This window comes from Esox lucius, chromosome 14 (assembly GCF_011004845.1).
Source record: "Esox lucius isolate fEsoLuc1 chromosome 14, fEsoLuc1.pri, whole genome shotgun sequence".
In the NCBI taxonomy this organism is placed as follows: domain Eukaryota; kingdom Metazoa; phylum Chordata; class Actinopteri; order Esociformes; family Esocidae; genus Esox; species Esox lucius.
The window spans coordinates 31093178-31119503 of record NC_047582.1 but is presented as its reverse complement, the minus strand read 5'-3'; the positions used below and the strand labels follow the sequence as shown (position 1 = coordinate 31119503).

The window sequence follows — 26326 nt, the reverse complement described above, 5'->3', positions numbered from 1 at the left end:
TAATGACCATAAGCATTCACTCCCTGGGCAGTGGGCAGCTATAATTTCTGCAGTAGCAGTTCATGTTTCAAAGGCACATAGGTTTCTTTAAACAATCAAAGCGACTTTCAAAGGAAATTATTTGTATAAATGCCACATGTTTCAGCTGCCGCAGAACAGCGAGTCAAGCCATGTTCCACTACGCCTGGGACACAGAGGTCTTGAAACGTTTCGGGCAAGTGGGTGGAGACTACCCGGAAAACAGTAACGCAAACCTTCCAAATTGCGTTTGGATTGGTTAGTAGTTGAGTGACAAACAAAGCTCCTGGCGAATTACAAGAGCAACAGTTCAGCGCAGTTGCTCCTTAGCAGATCTCTGAACATGTCGTTGACAGGCTGGGTGTACTGGTCACGTAGATAGATCAATCATTATGTTTGCTTATCTGTCGGAATATTCGATATTCTGCTTGAAGTGTAGAAACACGTGATTGTGAGGAGTACTGGAAGTGTAATGATCGAGGTGGGATGCTAGTGACTAGATTAGTTTAAGCCAAAAAAAGACAACACCTAACAGGAACCTGTGGTTTAAGAAGAGGCTCCATGTGATTAAAAAACGAGGAACTCATCAAGTGAAAGCTTAACGGTGAGTCTTTATATGATCCCTATCGCGTTATGTTCACCTGCGAATCTATGTTGTTTGGTCAATTTTTTTCTAGCTCTCTAGCTATGCTAGCTAAGGTCCTGTAGCTAACTTGCGATGCCAGATAGCTTTTTGGCAGTGGCGCGGCACTAGTACGGACAGACAGCTACTGTGTTCACACGGCTGGTTAGCCGTTACCCATGTACTGTAACTTAATCGTTTTCTATGTTATTACCTGATTCTTTGTAATGCCAGGCCCCTAAATAATTTACTTTTAGCTTGCTTACTGGTACTGTAGTTAGCTGCAGTCTGGCGTTAACTGGCTTGATGAAGTGACCAGCCAGCCAGGTATAAAAAAAAATAGAAACCATGTTAATCGAGATGTTTATTTATAGTGAACAGTAATTTCAATATTATAATCAACATTTGGGCCGTTCTAGTTCAGCTAATGTTAAATTAGCTTAACGTTATCTAAATTATCAAGTTCATATAACTTAATTTGCCACTCTATTGCTAGTAGCTAATGGACTTAATCTAGCTACGTGTAAGTGATCTTTCTCGGAAAGTGCAATATTATTTTACTGTACTCCCGAAACCCAAGTGCTAGCATCAAAATACGTTTGCTTTTCTTTACTACTTGGTTATCATTCTTTTGTTTCTTTAAAAAAAAAAAATAGCTCTCATCTTTTTATTACGAGAAAACGTCACCTCTATAGCTACCGTGAGCTGGGATAATTGTAATTATCATTCCGAATTCAGGACAGTACAGTACAAAGTAAGATATGAATCAAAACAATTTCTACTTTATTAGTAAAGTAGTTGAATACAAAGGAACATTTGCTGATCTCAACATTGACACTTGGATGCACATATCACCAATCGAATACACAACTCGAGGTCAGGTGTTGGTTATGTTTTTCTGTAGCTTGATTGGTGTGACTTTATTTTTCTGTGCTTCAAGAGAAACTAAGATCCATAATGTGTTGTGGTAATATAACAAGGTTACCTGACACCTTGTTAATAGAAAATCTTAAACCTTGTGAAAAAAAGAACGAAGCTGTCAAAAGCTGGAAGGGTAGATGCCTTGTGGTAAAATTCAGTTGCAATGTTGTTAATTTGAATTTTCCTTTAGGCATCATGGGCATTTCAACCTACTGCATGCATCAGCTTCTGTTCTTGGCGTGTCTGGTCTGTTGTCTCACATCTGGTAGGTTGATTTCTATGCATTAAACTAAAGTTAGTGAAAATGTAAATTGGTTTTTATTTGACTTATAACTTGTTAAATAACAGTAAAATAAAATGCATACATTTTAGTTAGTAAGCACTGCTTAACAGAGTGAAAGTGCCTGCTTGAGCCTAGCCAGTCTTGTTCCTTTTAAAGTGCAATGCTTGACTGATAGTGAGCTCTACTGAACATGGTATGTTTTTATTTAATAAAATGTTTTAAATACGATTAAAACAAAATAGGAAATATGTCATTTTCGCTCTCAGTGAAATCCACCATACATTTCGTGGGTGTGTTGTCATTTGTGCGGTTTTCTTCCTCCCTTCTAGGTTTATTCACCACCTATGGAACAATAACCCCACAATCCCCACAAGTGGAAATTGGGAAGAATTTCACTGCCACCTGTGTGCTCTACGAAACTGCTGAAAGCACCGCAGACGATATCTTCTGGACGTGTAATGGCAAAGTGCCTGAAGAGCTGTACACCAAGATAAACGACTCCGCTGTTAGCGTGACCATAAAAATCACACCAGATACATGCAAATGGTTAATTTGTAATAAACAACCCCGCTACGTGAACCAAACTCCAGCAATCCATGGGATTATGTTGACCAAGGGATGTAAGTTTTCCAAATTCAATTGAGTATGTAGGGTTATTTTTGACGTAATTGATCAGACGTACCAATGTAGGGTATTTTGCTGTATTCTCTGCTTGGATCTAGGTTTCAATTGAATCAATTTCTCCTTCATTTTAATTTTGGAGAAACTCGAGTCTTTAGCGCAGAACATACTTTCATGTGTAGTTTTCTTTCACATTTGTTCTGAATGATCCTGAAGCTTTCTCTTAATGTCGGTGTTGGGGTCGTGTTAGCTTTCAACTCCGGAGGTCCGTTTAAATTGACCCCCACCCCGCTCAGCGTAGTAGGTTGGTGGCTGTCCGTTGGTTTTTCTGACATGAAATGATGGCGTCTGTTTTGTTTTCTTGGTCAGATCCCCCTGAGAAGCCTAACAATCTGTCCTGCATGGCTGTTCAGTCTGGCCAGAAGATCTCCCCCATTTTGAACTGCTCGTGGGAACCTGGAACCAGAGACGAGTTGCTGAAAACCAATTACACCCTTCATACCAGGTCTGTAGAAGTACTTTACATTATAACCTGTTTGACAGGTCTGTAGAAGTACTTTTTTTTACAGCCTGTTTGACAGGTCTGGTCTTAGATATAGAAGCAATGCTTATAAAGTTCCTTGATGTTTAAAAAACTCAAATGATGTACGCGCTGCCAATAAATACATGGGCACATTTACATAGGCTGAGACAGGAGACTCTTCCAGCCAACAGCGTTCAGATTCCCTTTGTGGTAGATTACAAAGCTTTGTGTAGCTAGTTTGCGGTCTGTGTCCATGCGATCATTTCTTTTTATGTTTTCAAAAGGATTTTGCTTTTAGTGTTCATTAAGTACCGTGTCTAAAAAGCCAATACCTGTGATTGGCCCTGTTTGAGAGTTGACAAGTGTTCCTCTACTGGTGAGACTGAGACCAAACTTGAAAATAAAAACTTTAGATTAGATTCAACTTGATTGTAATTGATAAGGACAAGTACAGTACAATGAAATTCAGTTAGCATCTAACCAGAAGTGCAAATAGAAGGGGGAAGAAAGTATTAAGTATAATGTACGTACAAGTGGGATGTGTAGATGTGCAATGAAGGTAAATGCAAGTGCAAATGGCAGTTCTGAACCCCAATTTGCTGCACTCGTTTGGTACTTTAGAAAGTTGGACCGGTTTGTCACGTCTGCTGTGCCATCAGTACAACATTTATTTATTTATTCATTCATGTTGTACCAGTCCAATATGACTGTCCAGTTAAATTAACTCTTGTGTTGTAAGAACTTGTTTTCATATGTTATTAATCTCTTTTTGATGGGTTTTCCCATAACATTTGTGTTTTTACACAAATGAATATCGATATTGCAGTATTCATGATCAATATCACATTGTGTCAATATCTTACAACCCTGTTTGACAGGTATGTGTCCCTAGACCCTTTTTGTAGTATTAAATACCAGAGTACTTTTTTGTATTTATTTTACAAGGTCAGTCTCTTTATTAAAGTACATTTTCAATTGGCTACAGATTTTTATGCCCATATTGTTAAAGTGCATACTAACTTCACAAACTAATTTGTAGCTGATAATAGTATGTTATAGCTGTGTGTATTTGAAATGCATTGTTTGCATCGCATTTTCAGCTGTAATCACTAGTTTGGTTATGAAACTGTTATGCTAAATAGGAAATGTGCCAACTATGGTCTTGGCACCTGTGCTCCTGCCAACATTTATGATGGACCAGTGAGATTATAATGGATATTTTTGTCAACAGAATTAGACCTCACTGTTTTTCTTGGACAGGACCATTGAGCTTGTAACCACGCACTCATTACCTTGTGGAGATCCTAGACACATTAATTCCTTACCTTCCAAAGTTGTTGTAGGAGGATCACAGAATGTCAGACGTCATGACTCTCGACAAGCTTTTTTTTAGTTTTACTGGTGTAGGCGGGCTGGGGCAGCACCTTATGAAATAAAGAATGGATTTCACAAGACACCGCAGTTTGACTCTGAATTGGAGACAGCAGTTTGTTTGTTCAAATTCCTGAACTGAAAATAAAAACCTAGATTAAGACTCTTAAGTCATAAAACTGTATTACTGAAATGAATGCGCACTTTGTATAGATGTGTCCACTTGAAGACACCAGTTATTCCTCTCACTAAAACCCTTTAATACAAATTGTCAGGAAATACTCTTGTTATTGAATGCATCCAGAGTATTTTTCTGATTTTGTTATTAACAAATGCTGCAAAAAGTACAGTAAGTGTAAAATGTACATAGAACCAAACAGTGAAACAGTTAAATTGTGTGTTGTCCTCACAGTTTTTGTCCAATTACCACTGCATAATAATCTTTGTGCATTTTGGATGCATATCCTTTTTTAAATTTCTTTCTTCAAAAGCAAAAACATTTAAATTCCCATCCCTATACACCAAATCCCATGTGTGTGTGGGGTAAACATTGTTAATCAAAATGGTGTTGTTGTTTTTTTTTTATTAGCAGTGACTGTTTCAAGACACTTAGCAACAGTTCTCAGAAAAGCATTGGATACATCAACATGGAAACCTTTCCAAGCTATTGTGAGCTGAAAATCTGGGTGGAGGTAGCTAACAGTTTGGGGAAGGTTCAGTCAGAAACTCTGACAGTTGGTGATGCTAATTATTTGGGTAAGTGGAATCAGTTCAATCTTCTAAATGCCCTTTGAGTTACATTATCATCCCACCTGAGTTTAATACAGTTTCCTATTTTGCAGTGAAAACAAATCCGCCATTGAACGTCCATATCTATTCAGAAAATAACTTCCCGAGGAGTCTCTTAGTGAAATGGAGGCGCCCTATCGAAAAACATTTTTTCAGACTGAAATACAACATCCGTTTCTGCGCAGTGGGTTCTGAAGACTGGTCTGAGGTAAATGGACAATATCACCACCGGCTAAAGAGTTATTCCTCTCCAAAAAAAGTTTTTCAGTCCTTTTAGGTTGACTCATATAGAGAACACCTTGAATTATATTTTACAGCCTTGATTGAAAATGAATTGATAGGCCCTGTTGACTTGTGGTTTGGTACTTACCATTTTGACTGATTTGATGAAAATAGTTATAGTACAATCTACTCAACTGGCACTCCGGTCTTCGTAAGGTCCAACACTTCACAAATTGCTAAAACACTGTCAGTTACCAGGAACACTACCGTTAAGATCCGGAAACGAAAAAGGTGCAATTGCTAGGTTGCTGAAAGTCTCTCTCTGGTTTTCCTACATTTAGCTTATGACAAAACCACCAGTGTATCAATTGTGATATAATTAACACCGCTGAGTTTTACACAGGTGCCCCAAATTAAAATGACACAAATGCTGAACTTGAGGACAGAAAGGATAATCATTTGGTGATCTACAATGGACCTGTCGACTTTTGGTTAGAATGACAGATCCAGTGACGCGTAAAGTCAGTCTGGTCAGGTCGCCTGCAAAACTGCTGCCCTGAACGTTAGGCGAAATGTATGTTTTGTAGTATTATTGTATGCAGGGGTTATCAGCCATGAATCAAACATGCCACAGCCCTGTACCGGACCGCAAACATTTTGTTGCCCTCTACTGTCCCCCAGACATATCCCCTTTGTATGTGCTGTCTTGTAGGTACCCCCAAACGACACGGAAAGCGACGTGGACTCATTTCGTCTCCAGCACCTCAAGCCGTATACAGAGTATGTAGTGCAGGTGCGATGCATGCATTCCATTGGCCTAGGCTATTGGAGTGACTGGAGTGCCAACGCCACGTGGTGGACACCCGAGGACAGTGAGTTGACGTTTATCCTTTTCCCCATTGTGGGCGACCGGGGGAACTGATGTAGCGTGCGCCGGACAGGTGTCGCTTTTGAAGGCGGCCCAGGCTGTCCGTTAGGTGTCGGGTGTCTCCTGAATGTTGCATTCCTGCTCTTTTCTTCAACCAGAACCTTCAAGTCAGCCAGATCTGTGGAGAGTTGTCATTCCCAGCCAAGGCAAAAGTGAGCGCAGAGTGCAAGTGATGTGCAAGGTAATGACAGCCGTACGCTTCACTGCTGATTTGAAATGTTTTTAGATTTTTAACTTTACATTGACCAGTTCTCACCAGTACCAGATGTGTTCAACACATTTGTAGGTTACTGCAATTTGGTATCCACTCTACTTATGTCATTTTTTTTGTCAGTTAGATTTTTACTTTTCGAGTAATGTTACTGCGTCTGGCTTTAAACTGTTCAAACAAACAGAATTCTTCTGTCTTTACAAATTAACATACATATGAGTAAAATATGTTTGGAGCAAAACCAAATGCTGCCTTTGAACAGAAGAACCAACAGTAAAACATGGAGGCGGTGGCAATATGGTTTGGGGCTTCTTTGCTGCCTCAGGGCCTAGCCAACTTGCCATCATTGAATTAACCATGATTTCCATGCATCTGAGAATTGTTGAGGGGATTGTGAGGCAATCTGTCAAAAAAGCTGAAGCATAAATGAACATTGACCTTGCAACAGGACAAAGGTCCGAAAGGCACAAGCAGAGCTAGGGTCATAGCCCTATCAAAATGCTGTTAGGGACATTGACAAGCCGTGCATGCAAGAAAGCCCTCTAACGTGACCGTTCAAGCAGTACTAAAAAGAGAAGTGCGTGCAAAGTTTCTTGTTAACATAAGAGACTGATCTGCAATTTCAAGAAAGGCTACATGAAGTTATTTCAGCCAAAAGTGGCTGTAGTTATTTTAGCCGTGGTATTAAATTGCCAAGTATAATCTTTTTGTGTAAGCTTTTTTTAATTAAGTTACCTTTATTATTATTAATATTATTTTACATAGGAGGACATAATGTCCAAGGTGTGTACTTAATTTTTCATGACTATATACATTATTCTCATGCCTTAGTCTAAGTGTGAAAATAGTAAACGGGTTTGGCTTGGTAGAAAATGAAGTCTATGTATATAAGTTGAAGTAAAGCACTTTGACCGTTGTTGGTTCTTCCCACACCAGGATCCCGTGGAGTCTAATGGGAGGATAAGGAACTACAGCATAAAGATCCAGGATGGAGGCCGGAAAACCGTGCTGGTCAACCGCTCCGAGACAGAATCTCGGAAAATAATCCCCCTGTACCAGTTTGTCCTGCCTGACGATGGAGAGGCCCTCATTGAGCTGGATGCCTGTAACTCTCGTGGCATGTCTCCCCGAGCTTCTTTGACCATTCCAAAATTCACTCATGGTACGTTCACATGGTCAAACCCTTATACTCGCTTCTGAAATGGTTACACACTATTAAAAACAAAAACAGTGTTGATACATTTTCTTGTGTTCTATGGTATGATAAAACGTCATTTCTGTAATGATATCGTCATGGTGATAACCAAATCTGGTCCTGGCTAGCGTGTTACGGCTTGGGAATGGCGGTCAGGAGGGGCTCCGGATGCTCCTGATGTGCTGACGCCGCGTGTCCTGCAGGCTTAAGGGACTGGCGCTGTGGGGTGCTTCTGAAGTGCTGACGTCATGGAGCTTGTGTTTGTGCGCCCCGTGTCTTTCAGAGCCCCCTTCGGTGAAGTCCCTCAGCTGGTTTACCAAGGAGGGGAGGTTGTGGGTGGAGTGGGTGCCCCACAGAGGGAAGGCCAGGGACGTGACGGAGTACATCCTGGAGTGGGTGTCGGTCAGTGACGGCGCGCTGGACTGGCAGAGGGAGCGCAAGAACGGCACAAACAAAAGCCTGGCATACATTCGAGGTAGCTGAGAATTTGGCTGCCGCCGGGATTTATTCCCGTGTTTTCAAAGTCTGTGCAGTTGAGTAGTGATGAGTAATGCAAATGTTGAAACGTTTACTAATGGCCGTTGTGCCTTGAGGTGCTTCCCGGACAGGCCTTGCAAACGGCCACCATGTGACACAACACTGAACACGCGTTGTACTGTTTCGTGTCTGACTTCCTGATCCAGGTAACCTTGAGAAGTTCAAGCGCTACAGTATTTCCGTGTATCCCATGTACTCTGGAAAGACTGGGAAACCGTGGACCGAGCCGGCCTTTTTGGACCAAAAAGGTGAGACAAGTGGAGCGGGTCTCTAGGTTACTGAACTTGGAAACGGTGTTTCATCTGTTGTGTGCTGATTGGCAGTGGGTCGTCACCGGTATTACAATAATGTTCCCGTGGCAACTAAGGAAACCAGAAAACAGCTCTATGGTCCTTTAAGAAATACATGCTGCATGTTAGCTCTTGTACTCCACACAGCTTAATTGTGACTCGTAATTTGTTTCCAGCATTAGGGCTGTTTTAGCTAATGAATTTAAGTTGGCTTCCTTCCCACATCACTAAGAGGTACTATTATCCCGGCCTTAGTGCTTGTTGGGCTGCTTTCCAGGACACAGACCAAGCCTAATCCTGGATCAAACACAATTCTCTGAGGATCTCCTCCGAAACATCTCTTCAGTCCATCATAAATGTTGGTCAAATGTCCCCATACGGTTCTGACGGTCCTGACATTGACCTGCCTGGGTTGTGATTTTTGGCCCAGTAGTTGCCGGCTAAATCGAATCGTCTCAACGTAGAAGCTGTGACGCGTCTAAACATGAAGCTACTAACAAATGTTCTCACTGTGCTTGGTGCAGCTCCAATGGTGGGTCCCGTCGTGAATGTGAGTCGCTGTGGGAAGAATGACGCTGAACTGCGGTGGATGGAGATTCCCCTGGACAAACAGCAAGGATTCATCACCAACTACACCATCTTCTACACCATGGGGAAACAGGAACAATGTGAGCAACCACTGCTCAACCCATTACAACGTAACAGCACCTCTTCAGCGAGGCCTGGCTCTGGGGACTCGTGGATGTCCTTTAATGTCATATGAAATACCTGTGTGAATATGGAAGTGCTGGTATTTCTTAGCGTGGTGTTTTGAAGTTTCGGCAAGCGCCCAGCGTTTGTACGAAAATGTAAAGCGGCCTCGGGGGAAATGCAACGTGAATGTGTTTGTTCTTTTTTTCCCAGCAATCACCGTCTCCGCCGATACGTACTCCTACACCCTGAAGCACTTGACCAGCGGAAGCAAGTACGTGGTGAGGGTCATGGCGTCTACGGTGGCAGGCGATACGTTTGGCCCCGAGTACACCTTCAACACTCTGGAGTACGGTGAGCGGGGCATTGTGGGCACGTTCCATCTCAGGGCCTTTCAACACGTCTGTATTTAGTTCTTCAGTGACACACTATGGTCCATTTCCTGTACTCTGAGGGCCGACTGGGCGCGATGGTTAGTGTTTGACTGTTCCGCGTGCCCTCGTTTAGTTTCTCTCACGTTGCGTCTGTTGTCCTGTAGTGTTTTCATGTGTCTCTGATCTGGGCTTGGCCACGGTTTCTTGTTGCCGACCTTGACGGGGGCTTGCTGACTGGTCTTTGTGTTTCCCCCTCAGCTCCTGGAGAGATAGAAGGCATTGTGGTGTTGGTGTGCCTGGCCTTCCTGTTCCTCGTCGTGTCTCTGGTGGTCACCTGCATATTAAAAATGGAGAGGTAGGCCACGCCCCCACACCCTGTTGAATGCTGGGAAACGGCACACGTGACACAGCCGGTTATAAGAGCATTGACTTAGGTTGCGTGAGCCCACAGATCTTAACCTTTTGTCCTTATTTTTCCCTGTTTCCACCGAGTAAACATGATGTTTTTTACACCAAAACGCTTTAAACTTTTTTTGTTGTTGATTGGAAGTGCAGATATGCAATACGGTCTGTTGCTGATTTGCCACTGCTTGGCAGAAGGCTGATTAATGTCTGAATAAAGGGAGATGAGAGAGGGCAGGAAATGAAACGGAATGTGTGTGAAAAAACCATATCCATTGGATAAGAGCCTTAATAGGCATGAAAACAAACGAAACTTTTGTGTGTGTGACTCGAAACTGTCCCAAAGGCTACCCTGTTCACTGCATGGAGCACTGCTTTTGAACAGGGCCAATATGTAATATTGTGCTGATTGGAACTTATCCCATATACGATCTGTTTGTCTGTTTTATTTATTTACATACAGTTATTGTATTCTTTTAGTCCTGTTCTATGCTTCATTGGACATGAAAGTGGAGGATGGAGCAGGTTTTTGCTGAATGCACAGTGGGCCATGCGGCTACAGGACGTGTTTGTCCGAGGCAGAGACCGTTGGAGCACCCTGGACCTCCATGTATGACACATTAATGAAGCGCTGTTCTTTTCTTTGCAGGATAAAGAAGAAGATCTGGCCTCCCGTTCCAGACCCTTCCAACAGCACCATCGCCAACTGGTCTCCAGACTTCCCATCGAAAGTCAGTTTACCGGTCACCTCAGACGGGGCTGGGTTTTACCGGTCACCTCAGACGGGGCTGGGTTTTACCGGTCACCTCAGACGGGGCTGGGTTTTACCGGTCACCTCAGACGGGGCTGGGTTTTACCGGTCACCTCAGACGGGGCTGGGTTTTACCGGTCACCTCAGACGGGGCTGGGTTTTACCGGTCACCTAAAGTCAGTTTACCCAAAACTATTTTCAGTTTTTGCCCTGTGCCCACACATTGTGAAAAGTGAATGCATGCTTGAGGTCCCCTGGTAGTAGAAGTGCCTTTTATACAGGAAACTGAAACCAGTCCGAGTCAATGGGACTGTTGTATTGACAGCCGCCGTCTGAACACCACACGGGTTTGACTGAGCCCGGACATGCTTTTTTCCCCCTTCAGGCTGACCCGGTCTCCAAGGAGAATGCGCTTGGCGACGTGAGCGTGGTAGAGGTGGACGTGTTCGACGGTAGGTCACTGTGCGAGGAGGACAAGGCGGGCCTGCCGCTGAAGAAGGACAAGTACCTGTCGGAGGAGCACAGCAGCGGCATCGGCGGCTCGTCCTGCATGTCGTCGCCGCGCCAGAGCGTCTCGGACAGCGATGAGGGCGGAGACTCCGGCCAGACGACGGCCAGCACCGTCCAGTACTCCTCGGTGGTGGCGTCCAGCGGCTACAAGGGCCAGACTCCCCAGCCCTGCTCCTCCCAGGCCCAGACGCCCAGCTTCGCCCGCTCCGAGTCCACCCAGCCCCTCCTGGAGAGCGAGGAGCAACCAGAGGGTCAGGAGGGCAGTGGGCAGCCCCACCTGCGACACCCGCGGAATGCTTACTTCAGACGCTTGCCTGGCGGGAGCAGCGACGACGATGACAACAACAGCGGAGACCCGGGGGACTTGAACCAGCTTGAGATGGAGGACCAAGGGTTGACCCTGCTCCAGTTCTCCCCACTGGAGGAGGGGTCTCAGCAGACCACGCCCACGGAGGAGGGCCAGACACCTGATGGACAGCTAGACCCGATCCCCAGTTACCTGCCTCAGCTGAGAGGCTACAGGCCTCAGTGAGAGGGGGGGGGGGGTGTATGGTGGCCTGAGTTTCAGGTTTCACGCTTTGTTTGCCGTGATTCCTCCTTTTGTGCCTTTGTTCATATGAAACGTTCATTGTAAGCTTTCAGACAATGAATTCAGTCTTGCGTATAATTTTTGCACTTAACCGAATGGCAGTGATATTTTTACTACCTGAGATGTCCTTACATCTCTTCAGGTTGGTGACATTGGTTTGGCTCAAAGCTCTACCTTGTACGTCAGAGTTTTACTGATTTAATATCTTAAAAAGCAAACAGTTGCCAGTATGGTTTTCCATTCATGTAGTTACTGACCTAGTTAGAACAACGACACACTCGCAGTGAAAAACAAACGCTGTATGTCAATAAAAGGAGACCTCAGTCTGTGGCAAACAGCCATTTCACAAGGTCGGAGTTCACTGGGCACCAAACAGAGGGAGAACTGGGAAGCTGTCCAAGAAATTAACAAAATGACCAATTCTGGCTATAGTTTTTATAGTTTGCCCTGAAGATCTGTGTTGCCGGGAGGGTATTTACCATGGTAACGCAAGCTCTGTGTCCTCTTCCCCTCGTTTTATGAACCACTGCTGTGGACCTATACGTCCTAGACTGACATCTTGTTGAAAAAGGCTTGTCAGTGCTGCTGACTTTAGTGCAGCAGAGGTTTGTACTTTGCTTTGTTATTTCAGCGTTACTGGTTGCCGTAAAAAAAAAAGAAAAGAAAAGCGCATTACCTCACGTGGCCACTGTACTCCACATGTTGGCTCGTTTTGACGATTTGTTTTCTGACAAGGAGGACTTGAAGGGAGCAATGCTAACATATACAACAGTGTATCATGTCAGTAAGCTGAGGAAGGTTTATAGGACATGCTTGCAGACAGGGAGACACTGTTTGACATACTGACATCAGCCTTGCTAAAGTGGCTTATTTTAATTAAAGTCTGGTTATGTTCATGTTGTGAATTATGCTGAAAAGTCATCATCAGACCAGTTCTCCAAGATCACAATGCCCAGGAGTTATACTTTTTTTTTTTTATGTTATTGCAAATTGTATAAATAATTTTTTATGTTTTATTTGATTGTTTTGTGGTAAGATTTACTGAGAAGATTGGAAACAGTTCCAGGTCAGAAAGAGACATTGATGCAGTATTACATTAGTAGATTTCTGTTACTGCTATATATTTTTTTATATAAATGTTTGTCATTATCAGATTTCTGAAGATTGGGAAGAATGCAGTATATTTTGTTCATTAGTTTTAGGTTTGTTAGGAACATATGTACAGATCAGCAGAATCCAGATGTGTTCCTATGGGGGAGAAATGAATGTAAAATTTACTGACATCTGAATATTGCTAATATTTGAGGGTTTTTGAAATGTACCATCCCTCAGTTAACACTACATATAGAAGAAGTATAACATTACCTAGTATTTCACTGCATGCCACAGGTATACATATTTCCTTTTTTGGGAGCATGGTTTTAGAAAGTGTAATAATAATAAAACCTAATTAAATGCCTGATGTCTGTCATTTCACAAAATGATATTAACATTATCATGAATCTTGTAAAGCAGTCTATTTTTTTGTGCTTTATTTTCAATAAGAACATGTTGCTAGTAGGAAAAAAAACTAATCCCAGTCGTCCCCCCCTCCCCATGACTTTTGAATTATTTTAGTGTCACAGTCTGGAACTAAGATGTATTTACCTGGGATTTTCAGTCGCTTTTTTCCCCCATCCTTCTGGGGTAATTGTTAAATAGGTAGATGTTTAGGAACCAAATGAACCAGTTATTTCAGGTGAACAGAGCCACAAGATACGGCTCAGTAAAAACACACAAGGCAACGGTGGAGATGTGAGTCAAATATGTGTTTCCTGTATAACCAATTACTTAAAAGAGTATATATACTCACCTAAGGGATTATTAGGAACACCATACTAATACTGTGTTTGACCCCCTTTTGCCTTCAGAACTGCCTTAATTCTACGTGGCATTGATTCAACAAGGTGCTGAAAGCATTCTTAAGAAATGTTGGCCCATATTGATAGGATAGCATCTTGCAGTTGATGGAGATTTGTGGGATGCACATCCAGGGCACGAAGCTCTCGTTCCACCACATCCCAAAGATGCTCTATTGGGTTGAGATCTGGTGACTGTGGGGGCCATTTCAGTACAGTGAACTCATTGTCATGTTCAAGAAACCAATTTGAAATGATTCGAGCTTTGTGTCATGGTGCATGTTCAAGAAACCAATTTGAAATGATTCGAGCTTTGTGTCATGGTGCATTATCCTGCTGGAAGTAGCCATCAGAGGATGGGTACATGGTGGTCATAAAGGGATGGACATCCAGTCTTCAACTGTCCAATTTTGGTGAGCTCATGCAAATTGTAGCCTCTTTTTCCTATTTGTAGTGGAGATGAGTGGTACCCGGTGGGGTCTTCTGCTGTTGTAGCCCATCCGCCTCAAGGTTGTGCGTGTGGTGGCTTCACAAATTATTTGCTGCCTACCTTGGTTGTAACGAGTGGTTATTTCAGTCAAAGTTGCTCTTCTATCAGCTTGAATCAGTCAGCCCATTCTCCTCTGACCTCTAACAAGGCATTTTCGCCCAAAGGACTACCGCATACTGGATGTTTTTCCCTTTTCACACCATGCTTTGTAAACCCTAGAAATGGTTGTGTGTGAAAATCCCAGTAACTGAGCAGATAGTGAAATACTCAGACCGGCCCGTCTGGCACCAGCAACCATGTCATGCTCAAAATTGCTTAAATCACCTTTCTTTCCCATTCTGACATTCAGTTCGGAATTCAGGAGATTGTCTTGACCAGGACCACACCCCTAAATGCATTGAAGCAACTGCCATGTGATTGGTTGATTAGATAATTGCATTAATGAGAAATTGAACAGGTGTTCCTAATAATCCTTTAGGTGAGTGTATAAACACAAAATTATTTTAGTTGCAGAAAATGCAGCTGGAAAAAGCACATGTTTAGCTGTATTTAGTTGAGAGTATGATACAGCCCGGCATTTCCTACTTTAAAAAAGTAATGTGGAAATGGGAACAGTACCAAAATGCATGAAAGGAACAGCAGCTGCAAGTCCAAGGTCACCAACAAAAAAAGTCTGGATCAGTTAAAACCGGATTAATTCAAAGGGTGTTAACAATTGTCTTCAGACATATCTAGTATTGAGTCACCTTAATATGGGTTTGCATGGATTTTCTTGAACAGGATATATTGTGTTTGGATGTTGTATTTACATTTACAGGCTTGATGAGATGCTTTCCATTTTCTGACAAGCATGGATGGGTCTAGGCAGATTCTCAGACAATCAGGGACCAAAAGAGCTTAATATGGAAACAATACTCTTTAAACATCTCCAGAAAAACATACAAATCTAATTGCAGATGCAGCTAATATACGCTAGCTGAATGTTAACTTAACCTGAAACTCTAAATATGGGCTTTTGTTTCCTGAATTAATAAATATAAATAAGTGCATCATAAGGAGTTTCAGTTTAGACAAACTATTTTTCTTTCTGTCTCACCCCTTCGTCTGCTACCCTCATTGGCTATTAGGGTAAGTGAAAATACGTAATAAAAATATTTGTAAATATATATGAATATGTTTAAGAGTTTTTGCAAATGCAGTAAACTAGTGATTATCAAACAGGATGCTTTTTGCCATAAAAAAAAAATACATAAACACAAATTGGTATTTGACCCAAGTTTGGAAAAGTAGAAACAGTTTACCCAAAAAGGGCCCAAAGGCCAGACCTTAATCCAGTTGGGAAACTGGCAAGATTTGAAAGCAGTGGTTAACTGGCAGGACCCAATCAACTTCAGACAGCTTGAGCAACCTTGCCAAAAAAAGAGCAGGCAAAAAGCTCAGGAAACAAATGAACAAAACTTGTGGAGCATTACACAAAAGGCCTCTTCCAATTGCTTTGAAAGGTGGTTCTACCAAGTATTGACTCACACATTTCATGTGTAATTACCTTTTATTCCAAAGTGAAACAATATTTACAGTCAAAGTGCTGTGTATGTAGCATTAATCGAAGGTAAGGAATCCTTGTTGAATTCCTTACCATTATCAAGTCCTGAATGTAATACATTAATAATAAGGTGTAAAGGTTCATTAAACCCTATTGTTTTTGGAGGGATACACCTTTGACCTGATCACTGTTTGGTGTATGAAATAGGGTGTGGTTTTGGGTATTTTTAGTAAAGACGGAATCACAGACATTGTCTCAGACGGTGGTAAATAATTCCAGTCACACACAGCGTTTTCCCCGTAAGTCAGGCAGACGTTTCCCGTCTGTTCTCAGGAACCCGTGTCGCAACAACAACGGCTGTCTTTTCAACTGTCTATCCAGCTTAGCAAGCTACCTTTATACAACAGATGCAGGCACAATTAAACCCAACGGCTAATGAGCCATTGTACCTGGGTAAAGACGTGGCGAAGACGACCACAAGAGCCCTCTGGATTCTGGAGTGTGTTTTACACCCACCTACGTTTCCCCATTGGACTTCCTGTGTTGTAACATGCCCAGAGTAACATACGCGGGGCTAGAGTCAGTGTGGCTGTGATACCTCGTCTCTAGCAGGCTCCTGCCTAACTCCTCCTCGTGTCCCGCCGGAGGCACTGGGCTTTCGACCGGAGTCTGCCCCCTGTATGGGTTGATGGGACAACGCTCAGGGAGCTGTGAGTCCAAAGAGTCCAATGGTGAGTCTTGGGAGGAGACGGACTCCACCGGATTGAGTCCTTTGTCTGGTTGAGACCGCGATGGGAGCTCGGCTGGTGCCGGAATCAGTCTAATGCTCTCCTCTACAGACTGGCTGTCACAGGAGCTGCTGCTCCCAAAGCCAGAGCTTCTTCGGTCCATCTGGCGGCTGCCTGTCTCTTCTCCGTCCAGTGTGTCCTCATCCTCTGGGTGGGTCGGCCCTGACGCGTTGTCCGTTTTGGTGTCCACCTCACAGGGGTAAATGTTTTCACAGATGGTCTCAGTTTCCAGTGGGTTGTTATATGGCTGGATATGTGGAGTGACATAATTCCCAAAAAAAATGGTGAGGACTGGAGGAATGGCAGAAACTACAAGCGTGGACATTTATATCCATAAGAAATGGTCTAACACTTGTTTTAAAACCTTAAATGTATTTATCCACAGCCAAACATTATAAATGGAATGCATTTGAACATGATTCTGATAAAATGTTTATATTTACCGTCTGGTATTCCTGGGACGACCAGAAAGCCAAAGAACTAAGACCCGGGTTAGGAACCATCTTCCTCAGGATCCTCTTCCACCTAGGGACCCATTAACAGACACATGACTCTGCAGATCCTCTCATTCAATGTATATTAGTGTGACATTAAAACTGAATTATTTGACATTGTTTGAGTTAAAGTTGTAGCGTTTGCTAGACGGAGAGGCAGCACACAAACACAGGGAGACAGTGGGGACGTTTGATTAATGAACACAAAAGGGACAGGAACAAAACCGAACGCTGGATAACTGAACTAGGACAGAAACCAAATGAAACATGGAACAAGACAATGTTACATATGGGGTAAACCAAAACAAAGACAGACTGGATGAAATGGGGAAGCAGGAACTTAAATAGGATATCCAGGGTGGAGTTTTTATAGCTTTAAAACATTCTGAGATCTATGGCAAGACTTACTGAATGACACAGTACAGTCCAGTTACTAGGACAACGAGGAAGCTGACACCACAGATGAAGCCGGTTGTTATGACAAAGGTCCTGCCTGAGGGGAGACACAGAGACATTCATTTACTAGAAGAACCTACTGTTTACCTCCATAGGTTACTACACCTTTGCCATGGAACAATGACAATAAGAATCCAAACGCCCTACAGTCTTTGGACAGTTGGCAGTAGTTGGAGCAACACAAATGTTTCAGAGAAACGTAAAATTAGAACTGTCGTAACAGAGGAGCAGAATTAAAAGGGCTACAAGTCCTTTCTACAGTTGACGTCAACGTCCGTTTTAGTAATGACATGGTTAGAACCAAAATAAGGATCATATCAAACTAAATATCATAATTCCTAATCCTACGGATGGAACATTTGTTGCTACCACCCGCTGCTTACAATTAGACACATTAAATAAACGTGATTCACCACTGGGGGTCTTTTGATGTTTGAATCTGTTGCCATGAGAACCAATCAGTAGTGGATGTGACCTTACCGTATCTCTTCGTTTTGAAGTGGGAGACACTGCTGTTGGTTTTCCCAGTGACAGCGCTAGCCATGACATGGACACTATACTCAGTGTCTGATTGGAGAGACACCAAAGTCACTTTCTGTATCCCGCTATTAACTGTTACACCTGAGGAGTGGGGGGCGGAAAACAACAATTGAGCCTGGGTATGGGCTGGAATACTGTCATAACCGTTTTTAAACAGCGTTCCAGGAGACTCACTCATCTCTGGCTGCGTTCGTGTCTTGTAGAACACAGTGTAGTTGACGATGGCACCGGTGCATGGGCTCTGAGGTACAGTTGTCCAAATGACCTGAGCACTTTTTTCGTGGTCGCTTACATTAATTGTCCATATGTAATCGGGAGCTGGTTTCGTGAAGTAATTAATACGTAATAAAATTAAATTTACAGATACAATTAAAACACGGATACATTAAATAATATACATTTTTAAGAAACAAAGATGCACAAGCTCCAAAAAAGGGCAACAAAAAAGAGGAAATTTCAGTGGTACCTTTTTCTTTTGAGCAGATCGTGAGTACCGTTCCTAGTCCTGTATTGGTATCATAGAGTGGAGTTACTGTGATGGTATATGGAGTAAAATTCAGCAGGCCTGGGAGAAGGGGAGGGAAAAAAGCATTAAAAGAAATAGAAATTGAATCCCTGTTTAAATCCTACTCTTTGTAGGTTGGTTGGGCAAGTGAATTATGTTCTCCTCCAAGCGCGTAAGGACTTCCTAGCTGAGGAGGCAGTTTGAGGCTAGGAGAAGCAGAAAGGCTAGGAGAAATGTGCTTCAGAGGACCCGTCTTGATAGTTTGTTTCTCGTCTAGACAGGCGCGTGTGTGTGTAACATCCATGGTCTCTACTTACCATCCAGGGGTTTGAATTTGTTCCTTGCTATGAATACATTTGTTGAAAACCTTTTCCCCAAGAAGTGCCAAAGAAAACTATGGAGGACCAAAGGAGTCAAAATTAAGTATATAATTAATTCAATAAACACATCTATTATTTTAAACGGCGCATTATTACAACACATTTTGTTTATAATGCCCCTTTGCAAAACAATGGTATATTATTTAATAATAATATATTTCCCAATGTTTTTCTTTCATCACAAGATGTATTTTATAGAACCATGGCCTTTTTCATAATATTGTGACCTATTTCATAATATCATAGCGTATTTCATAATTTCATGGTGTGTTTCATAATTTCATGGCGTTTTTCCAACATTTAATGGCCATTCAAATATTAAACACACCATGAAATTATGAAATAAGCTATGATATTATGAAATAGGTCACAATATTATGAAAAGGGCCATCATTTTTGTGATGAAAAAAGAAAACACTAGGAAATACAATGAAATGTCATACCTTTATTTTAAAAAGGCATTACACAACGTTTTCTTAATAATGTGGCACTTAAAATAATATATTTATTTAATAATATTTTTTTATATTTAATTTTGGCTTCTGGGTCCTACATAGAAAACAGTTTTTCCATGTTTTTTCTAACTCGATGGGCGCCGATCAAGGTTTAGACTCGACTGACGTTCGTGTCATGGAGAAACGATCACTCGCCGCCCACAGCCACACGTCTTCTTCAGTCGATTGACGGATGGCCGTCAGCTCGACTAACCTACGTTGACACGTTCTAAATAATTCTTGGGGGTCTTCAACCCTTCTTGGCCCGGCCTGACGCCACCAAAACTGTGGAATGATAATAACTTTCCAGTGTACATTTCAATGCACAATAGCTGATTGGAATCACATTAACACTTTCATGTGGTCTGTATACACACATTATCACTCAGTTTATAATCAGTCTGAAAGCTTTCTGTTCCTCTTTCAGCTAAACACAGCTAAATGGAGCTTTAATGCACAGTGTATTGTTGTAGCTGATGGACAGCTGTGTGTGTCTGTGTAGAAATGGAATTATTCCCCTGGCTTACTGGAAGGGAGAGCGGTCTCCCATCTGGTAGTGATATAGTTCCTCGTGGCCAGCGGATAAAACCAATAAATGGGGGTATTACGTCAGACCCTGGAGCTAGAAAGAAAAGGCCCCTGTCACCACGACGGTCTGGATGTAAAGTCAGGAAATGTAACAGTATGCATTCACAAGCTTATTAAAACCTATTGTTTGATCACAACCGAGTTATTAAAACCACTCCTGGGGTCCCTTGGAGGCCAGCGCAAATGGGCTCAACTCCGTCCGGGGTGGATGGGTAGTGGGAGAGAGTGGCCTTGTCTTGTTATGCCCTAGCGACCCCCTTTTCTTGTGTCGGACGCCCGTAGCCGCAATCGCAGGTATTCGCCAAAGGATACGCTCTATCCGTCCATCCATCCACTGATCCAGTCATCATCCATCCATCCATCCATTGATCCAGTCATCATCCATCCACTGATCCAGTCATCATCCATCCATCATCCATCCATCCACTGATCCAGTCATCCCTCCATCCATCCACTGATCCAGTCATCATCCATCCATCCATCCACTGATCCAGTCATCCTCCGTCCATCCATCCATCCACTGATCCAGTCATCATCCCTCCATCCACTGATCCACTCATCATCCATCCATCCATCCATCCAATGATCCCGTCATCATCCATCCACTGATCCAGTCATCATCCCTCCATCCACTGATCCACTCATCATCCATCCATCCAATGATCCAGACATCATCCACCCATCCAGTCATCATCCATCCTTCCACTGATCCACTCATCATCCCTCCATCCATCCACTGATCCAGTCATCATCCATCCACTGATCCAGTCATCATCCATCCACTGATCCACTCATCATCCCTCCATCCATCCATCCATCCATCCATCCACTTATCCAGTCATTGATCCATCCAACCCAGCCACCCATTAAAATTCCAAGCTCACCGGTCAATTTGAGGTCAGTGTCTTGGATCCGAAGCCAGTTGTAAGTCTCTCCGTCTGCAGTCCAGTCTATCATGTAGCCGTTGACAGGACGGGCCGGGGGAACTGCCCAGCTCACATAGATCACGCCATCCTTGGCTGTGGTCTGGGGTGCCGTGACCTGGTAGAGACCTGACAGAGATGAATTTGTATGAACGTGAGAATGTGGTCAACAACACAGAAATGCTCATTTAAAACAAAAAATCTGCCAAGAACAACAAAAAACACATTATTAGAAAAACATTAGTTATTCTGAAGAAAGACTTTTTTAAGCGGTCATAAAACAGAAATAAAATAAGGCGGCAGACAATCTTCCGCAGTGACCTACTCTCCCCAATGGCCGGTAGATAAACAGAATCTTCGGGAAATGTGGTGTTGCCGCGAAAGGCTGCCAGAGTCACCCTGCAAGCCCACTGGTCCACAGTGATAGAGGCTCTGTCCACTGAAGAGGAAACCACCATCTCTGCCTCCCTCCATGTCAGTTTGTATCCATCTATGGCGTTGCAGGCAGGGGATATGCCCTGTACAAAGAGTTAGGAAGATATTTTCTAGGAACAGGCCAGGTTTAGCCATAATATTGCCTTCATACATATGGAAGCTATCATTATTTCAGAATATCCTCTTTTTTTTTAATGTAAACCGTAAAATCCGGAAGACATTTCCTAGGAATACTGTAGGCAGGGTTTAGCCATCATGTTGACTTACACATTTGGAATCTTAGAGGACGTGTTCCTTTAAAAATACTGTTAGCGAAGTCTAGTACAAATGTCATAGGGTTGTTATAGGAACCAGATTATATCTGAAAAGCTAAAAAATAACCCTAAAGGATTAGATAATATAATAACAAGAACTCCAAAATGAAAACTCCAATAAGATATCTATTGGATGGTTCGAAATCAGGACAGAACATCCTCATGTTTTTTTTTGGACAAGGATCACTTAAGAGTCCCAGGACTGGAGTTCGACAGTCCTGCTACATAAAGGACAGTGTTACAATGTTCAGTTTAAAGTCATTGTCTTCTTTCCCTGTACTCTGTCACACTTTACCTTCCACATTAGGTGCACTCCTCGTGTCCCACGATTATCTGGTGGATCTATCTTCCTCCACAGGTTCAATTGCCACCCCCTCACTATTTTCATAGAAATCAGAGTTTAGCCTACTCATAACAATGTCACCCAAACCACCATTTTATAGTTACTTTCCATAAGCCTTGCAGACATGTCAATTACATAGATTAATGTAATTATATTTAATAGTTAGAATGAAACCAAAAGCCTTAAGTAGCTGCTTGATTAAGCTCACAAAAAAATGTGCTGTCTTATACTAAAACAGAAAGTTGGCTGACCAATATATGGTCCAGGAAACATTATCAGTTCACAACAGCTCAGTTAACACAGGCTCTTTCACATTTGACCGATAAAATCAGCTCTGTAAGAAAAACAAATCGGATTTGAAAATGTCTGATGGGGTTTTAATCGAAAGACCAATGTGTGAAAACAAACCGTAGAACGCCTGTGTAAAGCCCAGCCCACCCCTCTGACCACAACCCATTTCACAAGCCCTGGGCCCCAACTGAAGACTGGGCTCTGTTCAAATCATTTCAAGACACCTACTTTCATCATGATTACTCATTCAATGAACCAACGAGGTTGGTTTCAACCGCATTGTTAATCTCTATCAAACCATCACAGACGGTTATGTGCCGGAGTTTGACATTTGATCATATTTCTCAAGTGGGCCAGGCCGACGCGCAGACCGTTTGGGTAAATATTTAAATTCTTCAAGCGAAGGGGAGTATGTGCATACAGCGTCCCAACAAAGTGTTAACAATTAAGAATAATCAGAAACTATCAGGGATGGTTCTAGGCACAAATGTTGATTTCTTTGCACTGAAGCAGGGCCATACATAGAACTGGAAATTAAATGCTGTTCAGCCTTCTAAAGAATAATGAATAGGATTACACATAAGGTCCGAGGGCAGCTGATCCTAGATCAGTCCTTTGAGATTCTCTCTGAATATATGTCATCACTTAAACCTGTCACCTCAAATGTGACAGGTTTGTACTTAACTTGAGCTCTCCTGGGGACCTGTACAGCCACCGCGATTGTCAGAATAGGTCTCTGTGTTCCCTTACCATTTAAATCTGAGAGGACTGTCACCGGCCTGCTCCAGTTACTCCAAAGGGCCTTGTCTAAAGAACATCGGACTGACGTTGTGTGGTTGGTGCATTCCTCCACTTCAGCGGTGGTCATAGTAGCGGTCTCGACCATCTCACCCATGGACATATACATGACATGCTGGTCACGCCCACAGAAAGACAAAACACAAAGAATGCACATTGCATTTCATAGAGCGACATACAAAACACAAGCAGGCACAATGAATAATGGAGGATATGTGTACCTGGGCGTATCTCACTTGACAGTGTATGACCTGGGAAAGAAACATTTGTCCCCCGGGTCTTTCCCAATCCACCTTCAGGCAAGCACGGAGAGCGACCACCCGGACATGCTTTGGAGGGTCAATTTTAACTTGGGGAACAAGTTAGGTGGTCAGGTTTACTTGTTTTAGGATTTTGTTAGGAACCCAACACATAAAATAAATCTAATGAAAGAAGGCTTTGGAGCTTGACAATAGATTGTGATCAAATGTTTCTCTTGGAACGATTACATATAACAAAATATAAACAATAACAGATTATACTTTCAGAACAAAATGGCAGCTTTTTAAAAAAAAGAAGTTATTCACAAAAAGTCTGGAATGCATTTGTAATAGTGGCAACAAGCCACAATTTGATTGCAGACTGCTTTAGAGCAATCCATTTGCATTTTGATTACATACCTGTATTCCAAGGATCCAATTCCAGTGTATACGAGTTGATCTTCCAAAACGTGCTTTCTGCTTGCACAGTAATGTAATTTTGATACGAAAATATCGGGCAGCTCTTAAAAGAGCATGACGTGTGGTTAGAGCTACACGTCTCCCTTGGCCCTTCCTGGCTACACAAAACGAGGCAGTAAAAACATAAACTTTTCAACAATTATTGATTTACATCAATTCTAACTGTCTCTTATTCTCAAGCAAATTTAAGCCAGAACATTTAGAAGTATTTCTTTGTGAAAAATGTAGAGTTGTTTAGATCAATAGGATGTTTTATTTTTTGGTTTCAAATCATTTTTAAGTTTACAAAAAGTGGCAACATACAATGGGTGCAGGGTAGGTTCTAGGCAAAAGCAACATAAACGGTTGCTTCGGGCCCCTTACCGACATGAGACAAGGGGTTTTGCAAAGCAAATTTTGCTTAGGGCCTACAAAAAGCTAGAGCCGGCACTGAAAATGTGTGGAGACTTACAATGGGGACTGCACTTTAGGGAAAAACACCAGTGTTTGGCACCAGTGGAAACAAGGCATAAGAGTAAGGTGAGGTAAATAAGGAAGACGTATTGTTCAAAACTTACCTTTGCCGAATGACTTTATAGTTTATTTTTTCTGTGGGTTGGATGTCATGCTTCCAGTGACATACAAAATCGCATGGTGACATAAATGTCACACATGATATGTTACGGGGTCTCTCTGTTAAAAAAATTAATAAATTAAAGGACCAAATTTATTTTTCATCCATATTTCATTGTAATGTTGAATTAATGAAGACATCAGGCACAAAAAGTAGGTATTTACGGTATGTTCGTATGATGGTGCCACTCATGATTTGCTCGTATTCTTGCACGTAGCTGTGAAATCGTACTGTTACTTTTGGGAGGGTTATGTTGCTGATAGTCAAAATAGAGAATGTGGAGTTGCTTTCATAGAGACTCTCGTCAATCCTCTTGTTTTCCAACGTCCAAAAGTTTTTGCTGTGGCTGTTAAGCTTCCACGTGTTGCATGTCTTCTTGAACATAACCTTGATACTGGAGCCATGTTCCACATATGGGTCTTTGGGGATGACTTCACAGGGGACTCCTATTGGCGGGAGAATTCTGTTGCGTTGGTTATTTTGTTGTGACTCAAATACATGTACTTGTGTGCCTGTTAGATAATAGTAATTAATGCATGTTTAAAATAGGGAAAAGTTGGAATAATATGACCACCCCAATATTACAGACATGTCCATGTGACCCCCCAATCTACAGTACAAACCTACATCATTGGTTGACTATTCCTTTTCCTTAATGAAAGCTGATAATCTGCACTTCAGCCCAAAGTCATTTCAAATGCAAAGTGATTAATTTAGAGTCTTTCAAGTTGCTCAGGCGGACTAGTTTTTTCCCAAGTAATTTAGAGCCTTTCAGGCCAAACGATCATGAACCTGGAATACCCTTGAGAAGACGAGTAATAACTGATTCTAGCCTGTTGAAAGAGACATAGCGCCTTTCAACCCCATAACAACCTTCACACCTAAACCTAATCTTTTCTGCAACTACTGGCCATTATTGGAAGACAATGTATGGTACCTTAGGTCACATTCACAACTTAACTTTTTGGAGTGTGGCAATTGAAATAATATGGCGACAGCTACGACATGGGTCTATGAGTATACATTTCCTGCCTCCTAGTACTAACTTATGTATTAGGCCCACATCCCTACCGGGGGACAGTAGTATATGAACTTCGGTGGGGGGGGGGGGGGGGGGGGGGTGAAGAATAAAGAACGGGTATTTGAAATGAAGAAATACATGGGAAAATTACAGTAGGCTTTACAAAATTGTTATTTGGTCTCAATTTAGGCTACACAACGAATAAGAGTCTGAGAAGTTACTATGCTTCTCACAGTAAAACCAGAATATATCTTTTAAAAAGCATTCAGAATTTGCAATGAAACAAACCTCTATTCCATCCCAAAACTGATCGCCCGTCCTTAAAACTACTTTACTCGACTTTTTATATATATAAACATACACAATGTCCAAACAAAGCGCCAAATAATATTTACTCCCACTGGCACTACATAAAAAAAAATCTGTTTGACAGTACGCATGTATTACCGTTCATGGTTTGAGTTGAATACCCGTGGTAGGAATCCGGGAAAACTGAGGACAAGTTGTGTCAAGTGCTCGTCACGTACAACTCAAATTGAAAGAACGACTCACCTTCACAAATTGCCGTGAGCACAAAACCGAGCCAAATAAGGTAAATATCCATTTTTCTGATCCTTGCCCTTCTCACGTCACGTTAACTTAGCCATATTATAAGAAGCCCACTCCATCTTAAGTATAAAGCGATTTGCTGATTATAAACTGAAGTTGACAAATTGTCTAAGTCACAACCACCACGAACCTAAGGGTGTAGCAGCCCCTTGCACAACACACTTTATCGTTAACAGGAAATGAGGAAACTGGACAGAGGCCACAAGTGAAACTAAACTGATATGATTAATTTCCAAG

The 26326-nt window shown here is 42.2% G+C and overlaps 2 protein-coding genes across 5 annotated transcripts; one reads left to right on the top strand and one right to left on the bottom strand.

Moving 5' to 3' along the window:
* Window positions 1-357: 357 nt before the first annotated feature.
* LOC105021723 (interleukin-6 receptor subunit beta) lies at window positions 358-13306 on the top strand. 2 transcript variants are annotated; one of them, XM_010889582.5, is made up of 16 exons: window positions 358-622; window positions 1752-1826; window positions 2174-2464; window positions 2835-2970; window positions 4952-5115; window positions 5202-5356; window positions 6083-6242; window positions 6397-6479; window positions 7446-7671; window positions 7988-8179; window positions 8388-8489; window positions 9056-9199; window positions 9435-9575; window positions 9854-9950; window positions 10647-10728; window positions 11134-13306. In XM_010889582.5, exons 2-16 carry the CDS (start codon window positions 1757-1759, stop codon window positions 11788-11790), a joined length of 2700 nt encoding a protein of 899 aa, XP_010887884.2. In that variant the 5' UTR covers window positions 358-622; window positions 1752-1756; the 3' UTR covers window positions 11791-13306. The 2 variants fall into 2 exon arrangements, with proteins under 2 accessions (XP_010887884.2, XP_010887883.2); XM_010889581.5 differs by having other exon boundaries at window positions 359-622; window positions 4949-5115.
* Window positions 13307-15765: 2459 nt separating this feature from the next.
* On the bottom strand, window positions 15766-26238 carry LOC105021725 (interleukin-6 receptor subunit beta-like). Of its 3 annotated transcripts, none has more exons than XM_020053514.3 (15): window positions 26033-26238; window positions 24624-24905; window positions 24404-24518; window positions 23787-23944; window positions 23349-23476; window positions 23080-23242; window positions 21991-22073; window positions 21272-21464; window positions 20908-21075; window positions 18523-18621; window positions 18231-18374; window positions 17997-18137; window positions 17469-17553; window positions 17010-17091; window positions 15766-16813 (listed from the first exon to the last, which is right to left on the bottom strand). In XM_020053514.3, the coding sequence occupies exons 1-15, from the start codon at window positions 26082-26084 to the stop codon at window positions 16295-16297; spliced, it is 2412 nt and encodes an 803-aa protein (XP_019909073.2). In that variant the 5' UTR covers window positions 26085-26238; the 3' UTR covers window positions 15766-16294. The 3 variants fall into 3 exon arrangements, with proteins under 3 accessions (XP_019909073.2, XP_010887887.2, XP_019909072.2); XM_010889585.4 differs by lacking the exon at window positions 26033-26238 and adding an exon at window positions 25928-26022; XM_020053513.3 differs by lacking the exon at window positions 26033-26238 and adding an exon at window positions 25928-26006 and having other exon boundaries at window positions 24624-24971.
* Between the last annotated feature and the right edge of the window lie 88 nt (window positions 26239-26326).